Source organism: Canis lupus, chromosome 10 (assembly GCF_011100685.1).
Source record: "Canis lupus familiaris isolate Mischka breed German Shepherd chromosome 10, alternate assembly UU_Cfam_GSD_1.0, whole genome shotgun sequence".
Taxonomy (NCBI): Eukaryota; Metazoa; Chordata; class Mammalia; order Carnivora; family Canidae; genus Canis; species Canis lupus.
This window is the reverse complement of record NC_049231.1, coordinates 26,273,131-26,298,600: the sequence shown is the minus strand read 5'-3', so window position 1 is coordinate 26,298,600 and position 25,470 is coordinate 26,273,131. Positions and strand designations below refer to the sequence as shown.

At 40.0% G+C, this 25,470-nt stretch overlaps 1 protein-coding gene and 1 long non-coding RNA gene across 4 annotated transcripts in view; one reads left to right on the top strand and one right to left on the bottom strand.

Annotated features, from left to right (window-relative positions):
• Positions 1–4,749: 4,749 nt before the first annotated feature.
• On the top strand, positions 4,750–6,636 carry LOC111097645. Its single transcript, XR_005365567.1, has 2 exons — positions 4,750–6,333; positions 6,446–6,636. It is a non-coding gene; the product is annotated as an uncharacterized LOC111097645 (long non-coding RNA).
• Positions 5,242–25,470, bottom strand: part of ENTHD1 (ENTH domain containing 1) — a 105,997-nt gene continuing 85,768 nt past the window's right edge. For all 3 annotated transcript variants that reach the window (XM_038550498.1, XM_038550500.1, XM_038550499.1), the window contains 2 exons: positions 17,366–17,761; positions 5,242–6,024 (listed from right to left, as the gene is read on the bottom strand). In XM_038550498.1, coding sequence (XP_038406426.1) covers positions 5,462–6,024; positions 17,366–17,761 — 959 coding nt within the window. In that variant the 3' untranslated portion in view covers positions 5,242–5,461. The remainder of the gene's footprint in view (positions 6,025–17,365; positions 17,762–25,470) is intronic.

Sequence of the window (25,470 nt, the reverse complement as noted above, 5' to 3'; positions counted from 1 at the left end):
GTTGTCCCCTTTACCAGGCCCTCCCATACCATCCCCTGCTTCCTAAACTCCTAGGACTTACACATCACACTCTTCCCATGTCTCTACCTGTACCTCCATGAAACTGCGGCTCTGAAGACAGGACTGCCCTCATCTTGTTCACCACTGTGTCCCTAATGTCTAGCAAATTGCCCACTCATAATGAGTGCTTAATAAATATCTAAAGGATGAACACATAAGTAATTTGACAAGAGGTAAACTGTAAAATATTTTCATAACTGCCTTATAACAAGATCCTCAAGTTTCAAATAAAATACTTAATAGCATTTAATGAAGTATTTTTAATCTGAGATAATTACGAAGTCAATCAGAATATACCCGCTCTTAATTTAAGCCAAGTTTGTTCTATTCACTTAATGGAGTTGGCTAAATAGAAACTCAAATAAGTGCTTGTTAATTATACTAATTAAAAAATGGTTGAATTAAAATATATGAGCTATGTAAAACCTAGTTAAAATCTGAAGTTACTATGTGCATGTAAGGTAGTTTCTCAAAGGGATAGCTTTTGCTGCCTTAGTTATTTGTGGGATTTCTCTGAGTGAATTTCAAGATATCTGATGTGGCACCTTTTGGCAACGGAGGGGAGGAGAGGAAGGTGCTATAGCTCTGGAGTTTTGTTTCTTCTCAACTCTTAGCAATGTACAACTAAAAAAAGGAGATACTGTATCTGACTGAATCCATTTGTGGGTCTCCCAGATGTATGAAGAAAGCCAACAGAAAATGTCTTGAGATTTTATCCTTGTTTCATGCTCTATGTTATTTCATAAAGAAGTTGTCTTGCCCCCGAAGTCATTAGTGGCATTTACTTCAGTAATCCTAGAATTCGTATTTCAACTCAAGTGACTTCCTTACGTAAGATTTTCCTGAACCCCTCATCAGGTCAAATCCTACATTTCCTTTCCCAGAACCATTAGACTTTTACATTTTTTAAAAAAACAGTTTGATTAATCTATCAAATCTCTCCAGAACTCTAGAACGCAGTTCTCTGTGAGCACAGGAATACCTGGTTTTGCTCACCACAAATCCCCACGGCCCAGAACGGAGTCTTGTGTAAAACAGGTACTCAAAAAGACAAAGACCTGATAAGTAAATGGTTACAGATGCCACTTTTCTCTAAGGGCATTCATTGGGTTTAACAAATTCCAATTTTAATTTTGGTGATTTAGGAAGAGAAATCACCTCACAAAGTGGAAAGTCTAAGGAGACAGGCTCCTTTCAACAAAGTGGAACCCAATGGCTACACAAGGAGGGTGAATTAGAAATGAACCAGCCTTTATAAGGAATTTAAGTTTGAGATTAACCTGGGTATTCTAGAAAACTTCAAGCCATGATCTTCATTTACCTAACCAGTATGGTGGTGAAATAGCACCAGGCACTTGGCAGAAGCAAAAACAAATTCTTGTATTAATCATACAAATAAATTTTCAAGGGTCATGACCAGCACATAGTCAAATATAATCAGGTACACAAGGAAACATAACATCATGAGTACAAGTCAGCAGGGCCATAGATAACAAAAACAGACACACAAAAACTTTAGATGTTAGGGGGATCCCTGGGTGGCTCAGTGGTTTAGTTTAGTTTAGTTTAGTTTAGCCTTTGGCCCAGAGCATGATCCTGGAGTCCGGGGATCAAGTCCTACATCGGGCTCCCTGCACGGAGCCTGCTTCTCTCTCTGCCTGTGTCTCTGCCTCTCTCTCTCTCTCTTTCTCTCTCATGAAAAAATAAATAAAATCTTAAAAAAAAACTTTAGATGTTAGAATTATTATAGTGCAAATACTTGGAAGTTAAGAAATATACTTCTACTCTTCTTCATGATAGGAATTAGAATATTTTTTTGAGCCAAAGGATGATGAAAATACCACATACCAATACTTGTGGTAAAATGGTCAAGCTACTTCAAAAAATAGCTTGGCAACTCCTCAAAAAGTTAAACATAAGAGTTACCATATGACCCAGAAATTCTACTCCTAGATATATATCCAAGAGAATGGAAAACATATGTTCACACAAATATTCATAGCAGCATTATTCATAGTAGCCAAAAAGTGCAAACAACCCAAATGTCCCTCAACTGAACAGATAAACAAAATGTGGTATATCCATACAATGCAGTATTATTCAGACATAAAAAGGAATAAGAAATCATAGGTGTTAAAACATGGTTGAACTCCCAAAGCGTTATGCTAAGTGAAAGAAATTAGACACAAAATCACATATGATTCCGTTTATATGAAATATCCAGAATAGGCAAATTCATGGAAACAGTCAATTAGGGGTTGGCAGGAGCTTGAAGGACGGGAAAACGGGGAGAGGATGCTAAGGAGTAGGGGATGTCTTTTTGTGGTGATGAAACTGTTCTAGAGTGAGATAGTAGTGATGGTTGTGTAACTCTGTGAATATACTAAAACCACTGAACTTTATACCTTAAAAAGGTAAATTTTGTAGTATGTGAATTATATCTCAATTTTATTTTTTTCAATTTTATAATTTTGTGGATTTCAATGAAGGGAAATTCATAGTCTTAAGTGCATATATTCTTGATAGCTTGCTGGTAAGAGTACTCTCTAGTTTCCTTATTATTCTTACTGGTAAGAATTCTATACTAGTTTGCTTAATGTTCTTACTAGTAAAGTTATGCTTGAAAATATCTGCAAGAAACATGGACCTATGAAGAGGTTTTTATTTTTATTTTTTAAAAGATTTTATTTATTTATTCATGAGAGAGAGAGAGAGAGAGAGAGAGAAAGGGCACAGAGACAGAGGCAGAGGGAGAAGCAGGCTCCATGCAGGGAGCCTGATGTGGGACTCAATCCCGGCACTCCGGGATCACACCCTGGGCTGAAGGCAGGTGCTAAACCGCTGAGCCACCCAGGCATTCCTGAGAAGTTTTTTAAAAGAATATTTTAAAAGATTTTTAAAAGGACCAAGCAGAATTCTAGAAATGAAAAGAGTAAGAACTGAACTAAAAATCTAATGGGAGGATTTAACCACAGATTAGACACAGCTGAAGAGAGAACTGGCTAATTGGAAGGTAGGCAGGCAAATTACCCTGATTCACATAGTAAGTATGTTGCAGTATTTAAAAACTGGCAAAAAGGTCCCATTTCCAATAGCAGAAAAATATAAAGCATGAAAGGATTAAGTCTTTGAAAAAGAAATAGAAGCCCTCTGTGGGGGTGATTATGAGTTTACTGAAGAACATTAAGAGAACATATAAATGAACATAGAGATATACCACACCCATGGATTGGAAGACTAAACATAAAATTTATAAGAGAAGACTCATATACCATGCTCCTAGATTAGATTAAATTTGTAAAAAATTTCTTTAAATTGAAGAATAAATTTAATGCACATTGGTCAAAATCTAATGGGGCTTTGAATCACTATCTTGTACACCTGAAACTAATATTACACTGCATTTTAACTAATTTAAATAAAAACTTTAAAAAAATCTAATAGGATTTGGAAAGACTTGAAAATGTGCTTTCAAATGCATATGGAAAAGGAAAGGGCCAAGAAGAGAAAAACACTCTGGGCTTCCAAACACTACACCCTATATTTATTGTTTTGTTCCTAACCTTAGTGGTAGCTCCTTCTCACCTCATTCATTGATTCCTCAAGTTCTTGATCTTCTTCTGTTAAGAATCCCCTGGGGTTCAGGCCTTCAACTTCTCTCCACTATCATACTCACTTCTTTGGCAATTTTATCCAGTCTCATAGCTTTAAATAACCACCAATTACTAACCCCCAGCCTCCATTCCAATCTCTCTCTCTCTCAGACTCAACTCTCAGATCCAATTGTTTACTTGATATCTCCTCTTCAGTTATCTAACAGATATCTGAGATTTAACCTATTTAAAACTGAATGCCTCAAAATTTTCCCTATCTGCAATCTTCCTTATTTCAGTTGACGGCAAGTTCATCTTGAATTTCAATTGCTCAATCCAAAACCTTGGGTTCAGCTGTGACTCTTCACTCTAATATATTTTATTCAGCCCATCATTTAGCAATTCTCTAAATGAATCATTTCTCATGTACCTTCACTATGTTTACCCTGGTTTGATCCACTATCAACTCTTATCTGGATGACTGCAATAGCCTTCTGATTGGCTTACCTGCCTCACCCCATGTCCCTGCATCCCTCTCTCCCCCAAAGCCAACATGATCATTTGGAACCCTAAGATCATTTTCCACCCTAAAACCTTGTCAGTTTTTATTTCATTGGGTAAAGGCCAAAATCTCTAACAATGTTCTTTTTTAGAACCTATGTCATCTGGCACTACTCCTTGCTCTTTCCTCCATGACCTTATATCTCCTACTATTTTCCCCTTTCCTAACTTCACAGCAGCCCCAGTGGCTTCCTTGCCATTCCTCAAATGTGCCAAACCTTCTCCCATGTCACAGTCTTCACATGAACATTTCCACTAGCAGTCCTCTTTAGTTCTTAACCCAGTTCACACAGTGAAAATCAGTTTGGGTTTGGGAGTGCACCCAGTATTAGAATATTTTTGAAATGTCCCATATTTCTTCAAAATAATCAGGAATTATTTTAGCTTTTAGTTGGTAATTGTCAAAACTGAGTGATGGGTCATGGAGTCTTTTGAACTGTCCTTTAAAATTAATATAAAACAAAATAAAAGCATCTCTGGTGATTTTAATGTGTAGTAGGATTGAGAAGTACTGGTCTGTGACCCCCAAACTAGATCATTTTCCCAGAGATATAATAAAATCGAGACATTTCTACTTGAATTTCTGTCTTAATGAATTAAAAAGATACATATAAGATGAAAAATACCAAATTTATTTCCCAAATACAAGAAAAAAGTATCCATTTGAATTCACTTTGCAATATACATTAACAATAAAAACTCCTGTTCCATGTCCCACTTGTCTCAACCCCCAACCAATGGCGGCAGCCACAAGAAGGGAAAGATTGCTGGCTGGCCCTTGGTTTTCAGAATCTGAAACTTGGCACAAGAGCAGTGGAAACATCTACCCCAGGCTATGAAGGGCTTCTTATTGCCCTGCTTGTCCAAACGCTCTAGAATAGCCATTTGCAATTGAAGGTCTTACCACAACTTCCACTAATGTTTAATATATTTTAAGGTAAAGTCCAGAGCATAGAAGAATGAAATTCTCTTCAGTTGCAAAGGAACATTAGTTCATATCTAAATGTGATAAGATTATCAAAGGTCGTTAAAAAATAAACCACCCAAATGAGTTTATTGGTTTGAAAGATATTTGTTAATAAGCCTGACAGGAAAAAATCAAACCACCACCCTGTTTTTGCCATCATAATGAGAATCTATAGAAGGTTAATTTAGTCTTTGGGAAGTGGAACCACATTGAGTTCTACCAAAAATGGCTACTGGGCTTCTTAGATGTGATCTAAGCTCCCCGCAGAAGACTGAGGAAGCTATGATTTGCTTAGTGACTGACTATTCCCACTCATGCTCATCAGATGGCTATTGATGACATGAAGTTCTCGTATCACCATGCTCAGATCTTCGTGTAGTTTGACTATGGCATTTTTCATCTCCCCCAGGATAACTTTAATGGAACTGTTGGCTTCAGGTTCCTTCAGCAGGCCTTCGGTTGTCTGAAAACTTGGACAGGACATAGAGGTGAAGTGGTCTACATTTAGGGTGGAAAACTCTTCCCAATTACTGCCCGAAGCAGGACTTGTCTGCTTCTTGGCAGACTCAGAGTTATTTGGAAGACATTCCAGTAAATTGAGATTGTCAACTTCCTCTTCATCAGAAGACACTAGTCCCCTAGGAGCTAAGGGGTAATGAGCCCTGGCTATCTTATCTTCATCTTTAAATAAAGCAGAAGAAGACTGTGGATGGGACAGAGTCCAGAAGGAAGGTCCAGCCAAAATCGGGGGTAAGAGATGAATAGACTTCTCTGGAGAGGCTGAATTAGGAGGGGACACAGATAACATAGAAAAGGAGGATGTTCCTTCAGAGATGGTTGAAACTAAAAGGTATAAAGGGGGAGAGAAAGATTATGTAACATACAAGAGAGAGCCATAGCTAAAATATTTTTACAATGTAAAATCCCACTAGCAAAACCTCAATGTTAACATACTATTTGTAATTTTATAGGTTAAATATTCATAATAAGCCTAAAGACACCTGAAAGCAGGAAGTGGAGAAAAATCTAAAGATGTATTATATACCGATACTGCCATGGAAATGAAACTAACATAGAAGTATCAATATTCACCTTGACTCTGAACCGTGCCCAACATATTTTTACACTGCACTTACCAGAGAGAGCAGAAAAGTAAAGTATTACACCCTATTCTACTGGCTGGTGGCATTTTAAGTTGGCATTTAAAGTAGAAAGTGTGAGAAAGCTGTAACTTAGATTTCTTCATCTTTTTTTTCTTCTACAGAGAATATTATGGCAAAATGAACAACCAACTATACGTACCCAAAAGCTGTGAAACAAACTTTTTTCTTTAACTGCTCAAATACAGTTGAGACTGAACTCCAACCTTCCAGAGATATGGAACATTTGGGTATACATATAGAATTTTTTTTTCACCAAGAAACAATAAGTAAAATAAAAAGCCTTCAAACCTGTTCTCTGTAAAATTAAAAATTTGATAACATTTTAACTCCATTTCAGGCAAAATCATACTAAATCTCTTCTTTTGTACTTCATTCTAAATCATTATTTCCCAGCTCATGTTCTGAGGAATACTGTGTTCCTTAAGATGTAAAAAGATGTCTTATGACAGGATATTAAAGTCAGATAAGACTGGGCAATTGCATATCGTGCCTCTCTTTAGGAGATTAACAATGAACATTAGCACACTGAAAGTTCTGAGAAATCTATAGTAATTTATTCAAGTGGTTTCCAAACTTTCTTTGACACAGAACTGTTTCTTGTCTCAGAATATCTATTTACACTCGTGTGTGTCTTGGGTGGTATGAATTGGCAAAATCTGGTTCTAACATCTTTGCAGCTAACTCTAGACTTGTTACTTTAAAATAAAAAAAGAAAGCTTCAGGCATCAAACAGGGAAATTAATGCTGACCTGTCAACACACATGACTTATATATATTATTTGCTTTACATCTGCATGTCCCTTTAAACCAAATTGAACCTCCTATAAAAAACATGGCTGGGGCAGGCGGCTTCTATTTTCTGCTTCAAAGCTCTCTGAGGCCCATCTCCAGCTTTTAGGAAAAATTCCAATCACAAGACATTTTGGGGGTGAAATGAGTATTCTCAGCCGATGCAGCAGCAGGACACGAGGAGGAAAACAGGAATTTCATCAGCACATGGTCAAGACAAGAACGCACAGCAGAATCTAGGTCAGCCTTATCCTGATGTCTGTCCAGGGCCTGCTGGTGATGGGTATGCTAATGATGAGAGCCTCAACACATGTGCGTCCTGGGTCACACACCCACTGTGCTCTGGGTCACAGCTGTCACCTGACATGGCCCTGCACCATCCTCCTGTCGGATCTCCTGTTGTCTATATCTCTGGTCTTTATCTTTCTTGGTGTACCCCCTTTTGGGGTAGCACATCTCTGGAAGTTCACTGAAAAAGGATAACATGGTTATGTTAGTCATGTGTATGTGATGTGATTAAGATAACCTGGTTAACTTTAACCTGGTTTAACTTCATACTAGGGGTTCTCAAAATGTGGTCCCCGAACATGCAGCAGCAGCAGCAGCAGCACTTGGGAATTTGTCACAAATGAAGTTCTTGGGCCCCATCCCTCAAAACTACGTCAGAGACTGGGGTTGTGCCCTAGAGGGAAAATAAGTTTTAGCAAGGCTCCTGGTGTTTCTGAGGCATGCCAAAGTCTGAGAATCACTGTTTTCTCCTCGAGGTCCACCTTTCTTTCGCTTTGTAGCTACAACTGCTGACTAACTGGCTTATCATTGTTTACAGTTTTGGAGCTTCGATTCACAGACTTTTGCTCATAAAAAGCCACTTCATCTCTAATTGCTGCACACCAATTTACTTTTGTTTCCAAACACACCACAGCTGTACCAGACACTTCAAGCTGCACTCCAGGGTGCCTCTCCTGCCCGTTAGTTAGCCTGCTCCGGCTCCACTCACCACCGGAAGGTATTTGACTACCTTGTTAACATTCATCCTCTTCATACAGTGTAGCCATCAGAGCTGAAATGCAGCAAATACGCAGCAAGAAACGGAGGCATTGAAAAATCTCCCCATGTGATAGATGCCTGCCAATTAGTGCACTTGCTTAAAGACAAAATGATCCCAAATGCTGACGGTCGTCTCTAACTTTTTAAATTCAGGAAAAACATCAGACCAGTTAATTATTATATTGTAACTTTAAAATCAAAAAGCGTTTAGAAGAACTGCATTGCAAAAATATAACGACAAATACATTTCTAGGAATATTTTTAGACTCTCTTCAGCTATAGCTGTCAGTGTAAATTTTTCTGTTAGCAGCGGGTCCTTGGTCAACTTAACACTTCAAACTGTTCCCTGTAACACAGAGAAACTTCGTGTTCTTTGTCCAATTCTTCCCTCTCGTTGTCCCTGATGTATAATGACTGTCAAGGTCACTGTGCACATGAACTAAAATATTTTGATTTTGTTCTGTGATGTAAGAAGTAACATTTTACATAAATATCCACAGTAAAATTTTTCATAATACCTAAAAAGTGGAAACAACTCAAATATCCATCAACTGATGAATGGATACATAAAATGAGTTCATCTATACAGTGGAATATTACTCAGCCATAAGAAAGAGTGAAGTACTGATTCATGCAACTTGGATGAACTTTAAAAACACTGTGCCAGACACAAATGGCATATATTGTATGATTCTGTAACATTAAATGTTTAGGGGAGGCAAATCCAAGAGAAAGCAGATTCCTGGTTAGAAGGAAGTGCTAGGGGGAGGGAGGAATGGGGAGTGACTGCTAATGGATGCAGGACTTTTTGGGATGATGAAAATGTTCTGGGATTAGTGCTGATGACTGCACATCTCTAAAAATATACTAAAACCCACTCAATTGTATGCGTTAATAGGGTACATTTTCTGGTACCATGAATCAGATCTCAATTTTTAAAAATGTAATATTTGGAAATTCATTTTAGTATCATTATTATAAATAAGCTACATGAAAGAAACAGATTTAGGAATAACATAGGATTAGAGAGAAATGCTAATGAGTTTGCCCCTCATCGGAATACTAAACTGTTATTGGGACAGCTGGATTACTGGATTAATGATGACTTTTCTCACTTACCTATGAACTATAAATTTGGTTCACTGAATTTAAAAAATCAAATCTTTGTGTCTTTTTGTCTGCAAGAAGGGAGGCAGGAGCTGTACAGCTGCAGCCGTGTCTGGGGGCAGAACAACTGAGTGCTGCCCTGACTTCCCTGACTGGTATGGTTAGATTCCCTTCCACCCTCCACTCTGCATGCTGCTTCTGAACCGACCTGACCAGGAGCTCAGGGCTGGCTAAGACTGTGCAGAGCTGTTTATTACCATTTTCCCCATTTCTTTTTGGGGAAATGTTCATTATCCTGGCTCTGAAAATTTTACAGACAAAAAGTTAAAGGGTTTGTGTGTGTGTGTGTGTGTGTGTGTGTGTGATGTTTGGTTTCTTTCCTTAGCAAAGATGAGCTGAAAAACAGCTCTACAGAACAACCACTACTGAAATCCAGAATACAAAAATGGAATCAATGAGCTATAAACAAAGGATGGAGCCAGTGAGAATGCTCACCACTATCCCAGCATGAGAATGTATAGGTTTTTTTCCTCCCCCCAAAATTAGAAAGTAAGTCCAGAGTCGTCTAACACGCTTACTCAAACTGTGGATCATGAATATAATGTTATATCTGGCTTCTGCGCACCTACTCTTTTTTTTCTTTTCAGTGTGCGTGACAAACGATCTAATGACTTAAAGGAATAGTTTGATCTACAGATAAATAACTTAAAATTTAAATGGAAGAGGAGTGAGAATGGGCTGGTCTAGGAACAGGGTTATTTAGTATCAAAAGGTCAAAGGAGGTCGCTGCAGCAAATCTGTCATTTGATGAAAATATTAGAATGAAAATACTAACGTGCCACCTTGGCCAGACCCCTGGTGGCTGAGATCTGCTACAATGTGAGTGCACAAGTTTTTTTTTTTTTTTAAAGATTTTACTTATTTATTCATGAGAGACACAGAAAGAGAGGCAGAGACATAGGCAGAGGGAGAAGCAGGCTCCCTGCAGGGAGCCCGATTCAGGACTCTATCCCAGGACTCCTGGTTCACAACCTGAGCCAAAGGCAGATGCTCAACCACTGAGCCACCCAGGCATCCCAGAGTGCAAGTCTTTTTAAATTTACCCAGCTCATTATCTCCAAAGAGTTTATACCACCAACTGGCCCAGAGCCTTCATATACACAAATACTTCTTAAAACAATAAAAGATAAAAAACAGAAAATAGACACTGACTTTTCTAGCCTCCATCACGCAGCGCCCATGGAGACTAGCCTTAAATCCTACCTCATCATTTCCTGAATTTCTCAACCAGGAGTCACCTTCAGCTGTTCCTCTGAGCCCTCCCTAGGACATGTCATCACGCAGAACCGCCCTACTCTGAAGTCTTGCTTTCCAAGGTTACTTTCCCACTTGATTACTTCTAGACCTCTCACTCCTTTTAATCCATCTGCACTTTGGACTCATTGAGACAGTAGATCCAATGATCCTTTTATTTTTTCTCACCTCATCAATGCCCACCTGACTCTCCTTTCTTGTCTAGTCTAGGATCCCATTATCCCTCACTGCAACCACTTTCTTGCTCCATTCCCCCCGTCACCCCCCCCACCATGTTTTCTGCCCTGTTGTTAATTCCTTTATATATATATATATATATATATATATATATATATATAAAGATTTTACTTATTTATTTGATAGAGTGCACATGAGAGCGAGCAAGCACAAGCAGGGGGAGTGTCAGAGGCAGAGGGAGAGAAGCAGACTCCCCACTGAGCAGGGAGCCCATGTGGGCTGGATCCAGGACCTTGATATGATGACCTGAGCTGAAGTCAGCTGCTTAACCACCCAGGCACCCCTGTTATTCATTCCTAATCCAGGAATCAGCAAACATCTCCTGTAAGGGACCAGATTGTAAATAGTTTAGGCTTTCTGGGACATACAGTCTCTACTGCAACTACTCAGCTCTGCTGTTGTAGCACAAAACCAAACAAAGATTATGTGTACAACAATTACTCTGGTTGTGTTCCAATAAAACTTTATTTACAAAAACAGGGAGTGGCCTCCTTTGACCCCAAAGCTATGGTTTGCCAGTTCCTGTCCTAACCCTATTTAAGTTCAAATATCTGCCTTTTTCCTTCCTACCCCCAGGCTGCTCAGCACTATTGGAGAAAAGGATCCTGCAAATCAGAATCCCTACAAATTACGGCTCCTTCATCGAACCAGTGTCTTATCGGCTCTTTCTTCCATTTTCTGAAGTGGCTATTCTAAATCTTACCAGTCCTTTCACCACACTTACAGCACTCCAAACCCCTCAGTCTGGGTGGGTGACCTCGGACAATAAGATATAGAGGCCATGATATAATGAGTGGCACAGGAAAGCTCAATACGTCTTAATTATTAAGAGCCACCAAACCCTTCCCTCACATCTGATACATCCTTTTCCCTCCTTCCCTGCAGGCCCTGAGGATGAGGTGAGTGTATTTCTGTTCTGGATTCTAGCCCATCTCAGGGTTACCCCCCACCTTGTCCCACCGGGTTTCTTTCCAGGCAACAGCCCCTGCCAGGCTCCCTGCCCCAGCCTCTGCATCAATCCTCCACATTCCCTGACCTCAGTGATTTTTCTAAACCACATTTAAAAAGCTGCTCACCTGGCCTAACACCCTTAGTGATTTGCATTCTTTTCAAAATAAAGTCTAACCTCTCACACACATCTCCTCCTCATCTGTCCTGGCATAATTTTCCAGTGCTTTCTTCTGTTATTTCCTCATATTTCATTCCTGCTTTACTAGGCTGCTTTTAATTCACTCATTATATATTGGGTACCTATTACGTACAAGACACTGTGATTGGTGCTGGGGATACAATAATAAACAGGCAGACACGGTTCCTTCCCTGAGGAAGGGGACATTCTACTTGGGGGGTGGAGGGGACATTAAATAATTCAACGCATGTGTAATTATACTGAATTAGGATGATAATACATGCTAGAAGGATAATTATATGTGCTTAGACAACATATAGTCGAAGGGGGATCTGAGATCATTGAGGGGTCAGGAAATCTTACAGAAGTGATGTTTGAGCTGATGACCCCTGAAGGAGAAGTAGGAGAGAACTGGGGAAAGGGTGGATCAGAAGTGTTCTAGTCAAGGGAACAACAGTACAAAGGTGGTGAAAGCAATTTGCTTTACTTGACAAATGGAAAGAACACCAGGCTGCTGGGAGAGGCAGAAGCTAGCCATCGCAGGGCACGGAAGCCTATTTGATCTTTAGGAACACTCCAGAAGTCTGGGGCTTCCGTGGGGAAATATCCTCTGGCTGCTGAACTGGAGCTCCCTAGAAACCCTTCGGTTAGTACAATCACAACTGCGCACTATTCCTCAGCCTGGAAGGCCCTTTCTGGAAGCACCGGAGTTTCCTCATTCCTGAGAATAATAAGCAAGGAACTCCTGGGTACTTTGGGGAAATAACCAGAGTGGGTCTGGAGGGTTAGCAGGGGGCTGCAGGCCTAGAACTGTAAAAGTGGAATCAAACATAGAGGCACTGGAGTAATAGCAAACTTTTCTGTGGTACTTGCTGGGTACCGGATTACTCAGATCTGCTTCATGTTTGTGAATTCATGGAGCCCCTCCATGTGTGTGGCAATGCCATCCCTGTGTCCACTCCACAGATGAAGATACTGATGCCTGGAGGCACGCCACCAGTGGCTAGGCTGCGATTATGAACCCAGGCAGTGTGACTCCAGAACCTGGGCTGCTAACAACTACACAATTCAGCCATTCTTTGTGCTCTGCTTCAATATATACTACATCTCCATGTCTTAAAACCCAAAATACAGTAGGAAAATTTTGCCATAAAACATCATATTGCATTTAAAAATCATCATAATAATAAAGTATACAGCATTTTATATTTACCTGCATATTTATTTATAATTTCCAGTGCTCATTTTTTCCCCCTACTGAATACACTGGGGTCTTCCCCTCCATGTATAGTTTAACAGTCAGTCAAGGATTCAGGTCGAGTTTATAAACAGAATGTGGGGTGGGGTTCACCCCTTCTGAGTTTCCCTCCCTGTTGATTTCTTGAATAACTGTCCAGCACCTCTGCCAGTGAGGCTCTCTTTGATACCTCAGGCCATGACTGAGTAGTACTCTCAGGGGCTTAATGTTGGCTACTGTATGTTTCAGCTCTGAAACTTTCATTTCATTCTTTCTTTATAGATGTTAGTATCTGATGAAATTCTCCATCTTTCCCTCTGTGCTCTTGATCATATTTATCACAGCTATTTTAAAGTATCTTGTAATGTCAGTTATCTAGCTTATTTGAGGGTCTGTTTCCATTATCTGTTTTTCTACTGTATTTTAAATGCCAAAAATTTTGCATGAAAAGTGATAGGAGCTCTTAAGAAAGGATTTTGTTGTCTTCTAGAAGACAGATGGGCTATAAAGCAATGACTTTGCTCTAGATGGAGCTGGATTTCAGCATCTATGAGGGCTGTTCTGGTTCTGCTCTGCCCTTAACCCAGGCTGTAGTTCTGATGCTTTGGGTGTGGCCTGTGGAGGAACCAGCTGAGAACATGGAGTACTGACCAGAGCCACACAACTTGGCAGATCCTGAACTCCTGTCTCCTAGCACCCTGAGATTATCAGAATCTCTGTGTAGCATGCTGGCCCCTTCGAAGCTGCTTCCCATTTAGTTTCTCGGCATCTTTAGCAGGAGGCAGATGTTTCAGTAAGAAATTACACAAAGAGGGATCCCTGGGTGGCGCAACGGTTTAGCGCCTGCCTTTGGCCCAGGGCGTGATCCTGGAGACCCGGGATCGAATCCCACGTCGGGCTCCCAGTGCATGAAGCCTGCTTCTCCCTCTGCCTGTGTCTCTGCCTCTCTCTCTCTGTGACTATCATAAATAAATAAAAAAATAAAATAAAATAAAAATAAAAAAAAAGAAATTACACAAAGATTTTTGGGCTTTCTCCTCTGTGAGTTCCTCTCCTCTGGAATATTGGCCCCTGGAGTCCCTGCTCACTGGGAAGCCCCAAATTCCAATCCTGTCTCCCAAGCTCAGTGAGACAGTGGAGAGTCCAGGCCTGTGATTTTTCCCTCAGTTTTAGTCATCCTGCTCTACTAACAGGCAAAAGGTCCATGCTGGGAAAACAGGTGAATGTTGAACCAACTGAAAGTAAACTAGTTTCCTACTTTATTCACATCACTTGACACCAAATGTGTGGGTTTCACACACAAGGATTTCTCTGATTCTCTGTGGACATCAACTGAGTGTCCTATAATTTAATTCAATTCTGACACTACCCAGAGTTAGTGCAGCTCCCAGAGATTAAGGGCTCAATCCCTTAATCTCAAGACTACCTACCACTTTAGATTCCAATCAAAAGTCTAGGCCTCCCGTATTTCTGACCTGCCAGCTATAAATTGAGGGATCCCATGATCCCCTCCTTGGGTTTGATAAATCACTACAATGGCTCATGGAACTCAGGAATGCGCTTTACTTACCGTTACTGGTTTATTGTAAAGGATGTAAGTCAGGAAGAGCCAAATGGAAAAGATGCACAGGGCAAGGTAGGGGAAAGGGCCCAGAGCTTCTAAGCCTTCTCTGGGTATGCCACTCTCCCAGAAACTTCATGTGTTCACCAACGTGGAAGCTCTCTAAACTCCACTGCCTAGGGCTTTTTATGAAGGTTCCATTACAGACATTATTGATCAAATCATTGGTCAAGAGTGATTAACTCAACATCCCTATAGATCAAGGGGTGGGACTGAAGTTCTAAACCTCTAATGACCTGATTGGTTACTCTGGCAACCAGCTCCCAACCTCCAACGGTCACCCTAGAATAAACAGGCATGCAAGAAAGGGGCTTATGACAAATAACAAAAAGACACTTTTCTCACCCCTATCACTCAGGAAATTCCAAGGGTTTTAGGACCTCTGGGCCAGGAATCAGGGATGAAGACCAAATATATATTTCTTATTATATTACAGTATCACAGTCCTTTTCCTAGGATCTTGACCTCATTATGTGTTTTCTATCTTGGTTGTTTTACAGGACTTCAAGCCAGCTTTTAATAGTTTTCCAGCTTTAACCAGTTTTGGTGGGAGGGTTAGATAATACTATCTACTTCATTATAGAAGCAAAAATCTTCCTTGCTAACTGGCTTTTGAGACACTTCCAGCTGATGTTTATAACTAAGTGTGCTTGGTACACAGGCAGTAGCCAAAACCTATTTTCAATTATCCTTCTGTGGTATTTGTGAAAGAAATGAAGTCAGAGTAACAACTTCCCAGGCAACAGCTACACATATAAACCATCACAGTCACGGTGACCAGTACTGAGTGGTTTCCACATTGGTAGTCTCTGCAGGACAGTTTATTTGGTAACAAAACTAAGAATCAGTTTATTTTTAGGCTATTTAATCCCCTGAAGTCCTGGGAAAGGCAGCAAGGAGAATCTATCATTCACTGACCTAACTAACACAGAAGTAACTTTCTTTAGCCTCAATGCGCTGGCTTCTATTGTTTTACATATATGATGGTACTTTTGACCTGAGTTTGAGGCAGTTTAAAATATTTATAATAAAACATTGTATTTATATAAGTTAGTAAGCATTATTATACAAAAAACCAGTAAAACTACATCCATCTGAAAAATTAATGAGCAGGTGCGCTGGGTGGCTGAGTCAGTTAAGTGTCTGCCTTTGGCTCAGGTCATGATCCCACAGTCCTGGGATGAAGTCCCACATTGGGCTCCCTGCTTAGTGGGGAGCTGCTTGCTTCCCATTCAATTCTCCCTCCCCCTCTGCACCCCCCATGATGGTGCTCTCTCTAACAGATAAAAAATCTTAAAAAAAAAAACTGCATGAGCAAATTATTCTTCTATTAATTAGGTTTAAAGAGGAAAGAATAGGGGATCCCTGGGTGGTGCAGCGGTTTGGCGTGGGCCTTTGGCCCAGGGCACGATCCTGGAGACCCGGGATCGAATCCCACGTCGGGCTCCCAGTGCATGGAGCCTGCTACTCCCTCTGCCTATGTCTCTGCCCCTCTCTCTCTCTCTCTCTCTGTGACTATCATAAATAAATAAAAATTAAAAAAAAGAGGAAAGAATAATTATACAATGCAGGATTTGGTAACTGACAACCAACAGCCTGGATTCCCAATTGGCTTTATGCTTTACCATCCAGGCTCAAGAATACTGCAATCCTTTTAATGTTTTATGGGACAGAAAAAGGAAAAGGTTCTCCACTGCTTTTTTGCAATCAGTATACAGCCCTTTAAAAAAAAAAAAGGCCCCATGTGCACACAAACACACAGATATATATTATTTGTATGTGCCAATAAACATAATAACTAATTCTTTTTTATATCGTCTCTTAATAAGTAACCTAAATGCCTAACAGGAAGCTCTTATTTAATGTGAGTTCTTTCTAGTTTGTTCAGCATTAGAACTGCTTAGGGATGCCTGGGTGGCTCAGTGGTCGAGCATCTGCCTTTGGCTCAGGGCACAATCCCGGAGTCTTGGGATGGAGTCCCGCATCAGGCTCCTCTCAGGCTCCCTGCTTCTCCCTTTCCCTGTGTCTCTGCTTCTCTCTGTGTCTCTCTCATGAATAAAGAAATAAAAAAAATCTAAAAAAAAGAATTGCTCAGAACTTGTGCTTCAACCAAGCACTTGGAACCCCCTATGATGAATTGCCTCTCAGGTCTTTAATAAAAGGGATGCTTTCCTAACTGAGAAGTGCCTCTCTCTGGTGTGTATATTTTAGTAACACTGGATGAAGAGTGAAAGAAGGGAACCAAAAACAGAGGCAGAAAGCATAGAAAAGTAGCAGAAGAATGCTTCAAAAGAGGGTGTGTGGGGATCCCTGGGTGGCTAAGCGGTTTAGTGCCTGCCTTTGGCCCAGGGCGTGATCCTGGAGTCCTGGGATCGAGTTCCAAATCGGGCTCCCTGCAACGGAGCCTGCTTCTCCTTCTGCCTGTGTCTCGACTCTCTCTCTCTCTCTCTCTCTCTCTCTCTCTCCATGTGTCTCTCATGAATAAAATCTTAAAAAAAAAAAGAGTGTGTGTGTGTACATGCGCACATGTGTAGACTCACCCCATGTGGTCACAGGCTTGAGGTTTTCCTCATCCATCTGAAAAATGCTGGATTGTGCTGGCTTCTGAAAGTCCTTATTACTTATAATCTCCTTCACTGGGTCAAATGTTTTAAATGAGGGAGAGACATAGAGTGTCTCTACAGAGGCCTGGTTATAGAAAGTAGAATCTGATTTTGACATCCTTAAATTAGGGCTGATAAACTCTTCTTTATCTGATGACCAAAACGATGGTAAAGTTGTCAATGTTTCGAAACTTTTTGCAGTTGACTGCTTTTCTAGACGTATGTGCAAAGGGTTTTTGGTTACAGTATTCGTAATGGTACTGTCTGATTTCTTGTCCAAACTCACATTTGTCTGCAGAGATGGGCTCTTTTCTGAGGGGGTAGGCACAGCATCTATAAAATACCACATAAGAACTTTGATCAAAAAATACAACTTAAAATATTCTATTTTGAATCCGTTGCAATTTTATTTAATTTTTTAAAGTAAACTCTGCACCACACATGGGGCTCGAACTCATGACCTTGAGATCAAGAGCGGCATGTTCTACTGACTAAGCCAGCCAGGCACCCCCAAATCAGTTGCAATTTCAATAATCAGACTTTTTAAATGCCACTCTCTATTTAGTTGTCTCTACTTTCTTACTATGTTTCTCTTCTGCCTATATAAAGTATACCTCAGCTATTACTGATGCATTAGTCATTTGGTGGCTGCTTCTCTATCTCTCTCCTCACTGAAGCACAAGGCAAGGAAGGCTTCAAATAACTTGTCTTTAAATATTTCTCTCTTCACCCACTTATCTGTCTCTGGAACCATTATATTTTTAGTACCTTCAAACATTCATATTTCAAAAGATAAACTAGAGAAAATATGCCACATCAAACTGGTCTATCCTTATAGAACTGGCTACAAAAAAAGTCTTTTACCCCTGTAATAAAAAAATATATATATCTTCTTGCCCCAGTGGCTATGCAAAGCCCATGAAAGAAAACCCTACTTTAGGTAGCAGTCTAATTTTAATAAATCCTTTGGCTATGTGGGAGAAAAGAAGCAATCTTTCAGAGTGTTGTGATTACTGAAATATAAGTTGCATCAGGTCAGAATCTTTGTCTATATCATTCATTTCTATCAACAACAGTACCTAGACTATAACAAAGTACCTGGAATGTAATGCACAAGTAATATTACAAATAGAAGGAGTTGAAAGAAACAGATATTTAAGGTGGGTCTGATATGGAAGATCTTTTGAATCTATGAATTATGAACCTGATCTAAATTTCTAGATGTGAATTGTTATCAACAGTGCTGGGTTTTGGTCTCAAGTAGTTTTATCTGAAGTTGGATATGGAAAGAAAGAGAATTATTTTAAAAGACAGAATTAATGGAATTAGAGGTATAATGAGACGAGAGTGGGCAAAAGGAAGATTGTATCATTTGAAGTTCCCAGAAGAGAAGAGAATACAAGAATTATGTAATCCGCTATCAAGTGCTGATGTATCACAACACACATCATGACCTCACAATGCACATTTAGAATGTGTCTAGGCTCTGAGTTATTAAAGAAAACAAAGCCTCTGAGTTTTTAAAGAAAAACAAGTTTTCTTTGACTCTAAAAACCTTCCTTCCCATTTTCATCCATAGCTAGAGGCCAGCCTGGGCAAAAGGGCTGCTGGGATGCCACAGCATTGGATCTCACTGCCTCCATCAGGAATTCCATTTCTTTCCAACCCTCTCAGCTACAAGTTTTCTCATCTTTTCAGACTCAATTCAAATATCACATTCTCCTGTCCTGATCCTTTCCTTTTCTTGCCTTATCCCGTTTTGGTTTTTTTTTTAAAAGATTTTATTTATTTATTCATGAGAGACAGAGAGGCAGAGATATAGGTAGAGGGAAGGCAGGCTCCATCTGGGGATCCTGATGTAGGACTCGATCCCAGGACCCCAGGATCATGACTTGAGCCAAAAGCAGACACTTAGCCACTGAGCCACCAGGTGCCTGGGCCTATCCTGTTCTTGTCTTTCTTACCACACCCTGCTTGGAGCCCTGTGAGTCATCATTACACTTGGTCTCGTTTCTCACCAGTCTGGCCCCTACCTGCAAACAGGACCCTGAAGAGACCTTAGTAGGAGTCCTGTTTGTACCCAAGCACTTGACAGCGTGGCCCCTACGATGTGCTCAGGAAATGCTTGTTGAGGAAAAGGACAAATTGAAGCACAACGATAAAGGAAAAGTTATGCCTTTGGTTTTTTTTTTTTTTAAATCAAATACAATTTCATGGGGTGCCTGGGTGGCTCAGTCAGTTAAGTGTCTTTGGGTCAGGTCATGATCCCAGGATCCTGGGATCGAGCCCCACGTCCTGCTCCCTGCTCAGTGAGAAGTCGGCTTCCCCCTCTCCCTCTGCCCCCTGCTTGTGCTCTCTCTCTCTGTCAAATAAATAAATATTTAAAAACAGACAAACAACAAATATAGTTTACTGAATAATAATTAAAGGAAACACCAAATTAGTAGATGAAAATAACTTCTAAAATATTTCTAATTGGGATCCCTAGGTGGCGCAGCAGTTTAGCGCCTGCCTTTGGCCCAGGGCGCGATCCTGGAGATCCAGGATCGAATCCCACGTTGGGCTCCCGGTGCATGGAGCCTGCTTCTCCCTCTGCCTGTGTCTCTGCCTCTCTCTCTCTCTGTGTGACTATCATAAATAAATAAAAAAATTTAAAAAAAATAAAATATTTCTAATTTGCATATGACCAAGCTATATCTAGCTGGTAAAAGGTTCTGCTAAAAATATTAATATATTCCTGGTAGAATGCTAGATTTGTGGTATTCCCAGGTACATGTGTACATCACCATATTTACATAAAAACATTCCTTAAAAGTGAATCTTAGTCAAAGATTTTTCCATTGGTTTCTATTTTACATCTGAGAAAAATGGGGGAAAAACATTTTTCTATAGTAGCAGAATCATCTTAAAATTTAGCAATATGTAAAGTAAGATAATTTGGAATGACAATGACTTTCTGATGGAAATATTCATAATAAAAATCTAAACCTCAAAACTGGAATGTATAAACTCATCTGTATAGCCATCATTTTATTTTTTTATGTATTATTATTTTTAAAGTCATCTCTACACCCAACATGGGGCTTTAACTCATGACCTCGAGATCAAGAGTTGCATGCTCTACCAACTGAGCCAGCCAGGCACCCCTAACCATCACATTAATGTTTAATAGAAAAGCTTAAAATTACAAAAGAAAAAGTTATCTTAAAATTCAATGAGACAGAGGTACTTAGGTTGCTCAGTTGGTTAAGTGAATGGCTCTTGATTTTGGCTCAGGTTATGATCTCAGGGTTGTGAGATAGAGCCCCACATAGGACTGTGCATGGAGTCTGCTTGGGATTCTCTCTCTCCTTCTCTCCCTCTGCCCCAGCCTCTCTGCTGGTTCTCTCTCTTTCTCTCCCTCTCAAAAATAAAAAATAAAAAGAAATTTCAATGAAACCAGGCTAAAATCTATCCACCCTCTTTCCCAGTTGTCTGGGAGGAACAGAACACAGTCTTCTAGTTGCTTAAACTTTGTTTTATAAACTGGTAATCTTTTTATTTATTTATTTATTTATTTATTTATTTATTTATTTATTTATTTATTTATTTATTTATGATAGGCACACAGTGAGAGAGAGAGAGAGGCAGAGACACAGTCAGAGGGAGAAGCAGGCTCCATGCACCGGGAGCCCAACATGGGACTTGATCCCGGGTCTCCAGGATTGTGCCCTGGGCCAAAGGCAGGCGCTAAACCGCTGCGCCACCCAGGGATCCCATAAACTGGCAATCTTTTTAATGAATAAAACACTATGATCTAAAATAAGAAAGCATGACAATTCAAAAATAATAATTTTATCTTATTTTTTTAAAGATTTTATTAATTTACTTGACAGAGAGCGAGCATGCACAAGCAGGGGGAGTGGCAGAGGGAGAGGGAAAAGCAGACTCTCTACTGAGCAGGGAGCAAGATGCAGGACTTCATTCCCAAGACCCCAGGATCATGACCTTAGCTGAAGGCAGACACTCAACTGACTGAGCCACCCAGGTGCCCCCAAAGTAATGATTTTAAATGCAGGGTAGATGACAGAGGAAAATGTTTACTTAACTAGAAGGTAGAAGATACCTGAGGAGTCTAGGTAAAGTAAGCTGTACTTGGGGCCTTGGCCGCCCCCTTGCTCCACCCCTCTTCCTGTGCAACAAGCCAACGTATCCTCTTCAGTCCAACCACTACTTTATTTACAGTTAATGTTCACAAATTCTTCAAAAAACCCTTCTTGTTTCAGTGACAAAGTCTAAATTCCTTGGGTTTTAAAAGCCCTCCGTTGCTGCTTCTTCTTTTTAAATTTGTTTTTCCTTTTCTTTTCTTTTTGGTTATAGTCACCCTGGAAAACTGCTATACCTGCTAAGGCCTTTACCTAGTTAAGAAGTCTGACCCATGTAGGCATTTGGCCCTACATGGTCTGGAGATATTATGTGTGGGGTATCAGTCATACCACAGAGTTTGGCTAGCTGCTAAATGCAAAGTGGAAGGTGGCCAAGTTGTATCTTACAAATGCTCTCAAAGGCAATCCTTCTAGTTTCTGGAAAGCGTGACCCTGATTCACAGCTGAACTCTTCATCAAAGGATCCATTGAAGACCCTTCAACTTGATTGCCATTTATTTACACATTCTCTAGAAACCTCTACTGCTTTCCAACTTCTAATAACTTCACTTTTTATTGTTTCTTTTTTTTAAATTGGGCTACAGTTGACATATAGCATTGTATTAGTTTTGGGCATACCACACAATGATTTGATATACATGTATATTGTAAAATGATCATCACAGTGAGTGTCATTAACATCCACCACCGTTACACACAGTGTTTTGTCTTGTGATGAGAACTTTTAAGATCTATTCTCTTAGCAACTTTCAAATATACAACACAGTATTATTAGTCACCAAGCTGTACATTATATCCCCAGGACTTATTTTATAACTGGAAGTTTGTACCTTATGATCACCCACACCCATTCTTCTTTTCCTATTATTATTATTATTATTATTATTATTATTATTATTATTATTATATTGCTTATTTTCTATGGCTACTCAACAGAAAACTAACCTCCAGTCAGGTCATCTCTTCCTCACTCATGTTCATTCAGGTCCCTTTAGCTTCATTCTCCATGTTTTTTAATCTTTACTACCATCAATTTCTCACTCTGCACTCCAACACTGGAATGCTCTCCCCCTTCTCTATCTATTTCAACCCTACCAACTTCTCAAGGCCTATCCCAACTACTTCTCAAAACTATTTCCAATCATGTCTACCTAATCCATCCCTTTTCTTCATAATAAATATTAGTTTCAGGGATCCCTGGATGGCTCAGTGGTTTGGTGCCTGCCTTCAGCCCAGGGCGTGGTCCTGGAGTCCCAGGATCAAGTCCCGCGTTGGGCTCCCTGCATGGAGCCTGTTTCTCCCTCTGCCTGTGTCTCTGCTTCTCTCTCTCTGTCTCTCATGAATAAATAAATAAAATCTTAAAATAAATAAATAAATATTAGTTTCTATAAATTCATTTTTTTGGTAGATTCATTTTTTTCAGTGATTATACGCTGTATAGAGCCTATAACACATCATATTAAGTTCCTTAATTCTGACTTTAGAGTTTCTACCATGCTTTTGCATATAGGAGGTATGAAAATATTTGTTAAATTTAATAATTTATAAATTATCTAATATAAATATTGTTGATTTTGTGTATAATAATGTACAGTCTATGTGAAGGCTAAAAATAAGAATGATCAATCAAGAAACACTTGCTGAGCACCTTCTGTTTGCATTGGGTTATATTAGATTCTAGAGCCATACAAAGGTGGAAGTCATAGTTCCTACTGTCAATAAACATAAGGTCAAGTGTAGATTTTATATAGATAGGATATATATACATATTTGCATATATATGTGTGTACATATATATATACATACAAAAATATATATATGATAAACATAGAAATAACTAATAATACAAGTTACCAGTTCAATTTCACAATGTCTAAGAGATTCAGCTTCTCAATAAGTGAGTGAAAATAAAGAATATATTTGTATAACACAGTAAATTGAACAGGTTTCAGACTGGGTTCCCCCAGAAGCAGACTCTGAGGAACAGACTTGGATGCAGGTAGTTGATCTGGCCAGTGATCCCAAGAGCACGAGTGAAGGAGTGGGAAGGTAAAACTAAAAGGGATAAAGTCAACAGAGTGCACTAGTGGTCAGATGACCACTGTGAGCAAATGAGATTTGATCCTGCTGGGGGCTATAGGGCTGTCCATTCAGGAACGGGGAGGAGTCTCTTACCTTCACTGGTTGAGTGGTGCCCCCATGAGTAATGAATCTGTCGCATTTCTAGGCTGTCCTATGCTTATGCTGAATGAGTCTATGGGCTCCAGAAGAGACACTGGTAGAGGACGAGGGAGACACAGGCACTCTCGGTGTATATGGAAACGGGTCCCTGGGACAACAGTTGTCCTCAGAGGCAGGCTCAGAGAATATGGGCTGGGGCATTCACGGCATTGCTACAAGATATACTCATTTTCAGCTTTCCTTTCCCAAAACCTACTGAAGTGACACAAGTGGAACAGAGGTATGAACCTAAAAGGGCAAACAGAATAGGAGAGAAGAGAGGACAACAGAAGATGAGAGTCATCAACAAATTGTTAGAAAAGGAACAGCTGATGGAGTGAGGAAGCAAACCCCCAGATACCAACAGCACGGAAGCCGATGTGAAAAAAATCAATTCCCACCTCAGAACTCTAGAAAGTTTCAGGAAGGGGAGGGTGAGGCACCTTTGTGCCTCATTATTTTAGGGAGAGCATCTTATTTGTACAATGAAAGATGTTTTTGTTGGCTGGTTGTTCATACATACGCAGAAGGGTGTGGATGAATGATGCTGAGTAGCCAGCGGATGGGCTGTCTCCTAGCTTTGTGATCCTGGGGCTGGGACATCACAAACCACGCCTCTGCTTTGCTGCCTCATTTTGTAGCACAGTTTTTCCTAAAATTGTATGATCCTACTACACTTAAATTCTTTCAGTTCTTCCAATTTAGCATGTTTCCTCTTTGTGCCAAGCTTTCACCCATGCTGTTGTTTATGCCTGAAATGCTCTTCCTCCTCTTTATATCTGATTTCCAACTTCCAAGGTGATGTCCGAGAGGCAGACATACATTTGCATATCTGTGTTTTTGCTCATGCTGCTCCCTCAGCCTAGCATATCCTTCATCTCTACCCTTCTCTTCTATCAAAAATTGTTTCATTTGTTTAAACTCAATTGAAATGCTACCACCTCTTCTGTGAGATCTTTATCCTCCGAGTTAAAACTGAATCCCTCCTTTGTTTTTGCATAATACAATGTGAATATTCATATTTTTCACTTATTTCCTATTTCAAATATTAGTCCTTCATTTGACAAATATTTATCAAGTACAAGGATGTAACAGGCACTATTCTGAGCTCTGTAACAGTGGTAAACAAATTTGTTGTTTCTGACTCATAGTTTCTTGTTTACAGAGGTGTCACCTCCAGCAGATTGCTAACTCCTTCAGGGTGCACATCTTTATCCAACTTGCTCAACCCTTAAGAGACTAGCAGAGTATGTGCAGTCATTTGATAAACGTTTGTTCAACGAGTCATTATGTGGATGGTCTCGTCATTAAAATAAATTCAGTTGTTGAGGAAAAAGTCTTGGGGGACACCTAATTCAGTCCCTTTGCAATACACACGAGAACCTGGGACTTCCAGGAGCAGGCAGGATAGAACCTCAGATCCTTGAATTCTAGCTCAAAGCTCATTTTGCTAGGGGACTAGAAGATATAGAAAGTATAGTAGAACTAGCTATGCCGCCTACTTCTTCACTGACAATTCTTCTGAAGGTTCACAACTGTCAAGTGACTGAAGTTTACTTTGAGGTCACTCCTTTTGCCCCTGGTGCCACTTTCAGAGCATAGGCCCAGGTGGAGGAGGACTGACTTAGGTACACAATGGACCCATGTATCTGTGCCCACGTGTCTCCTCCCAGGAAG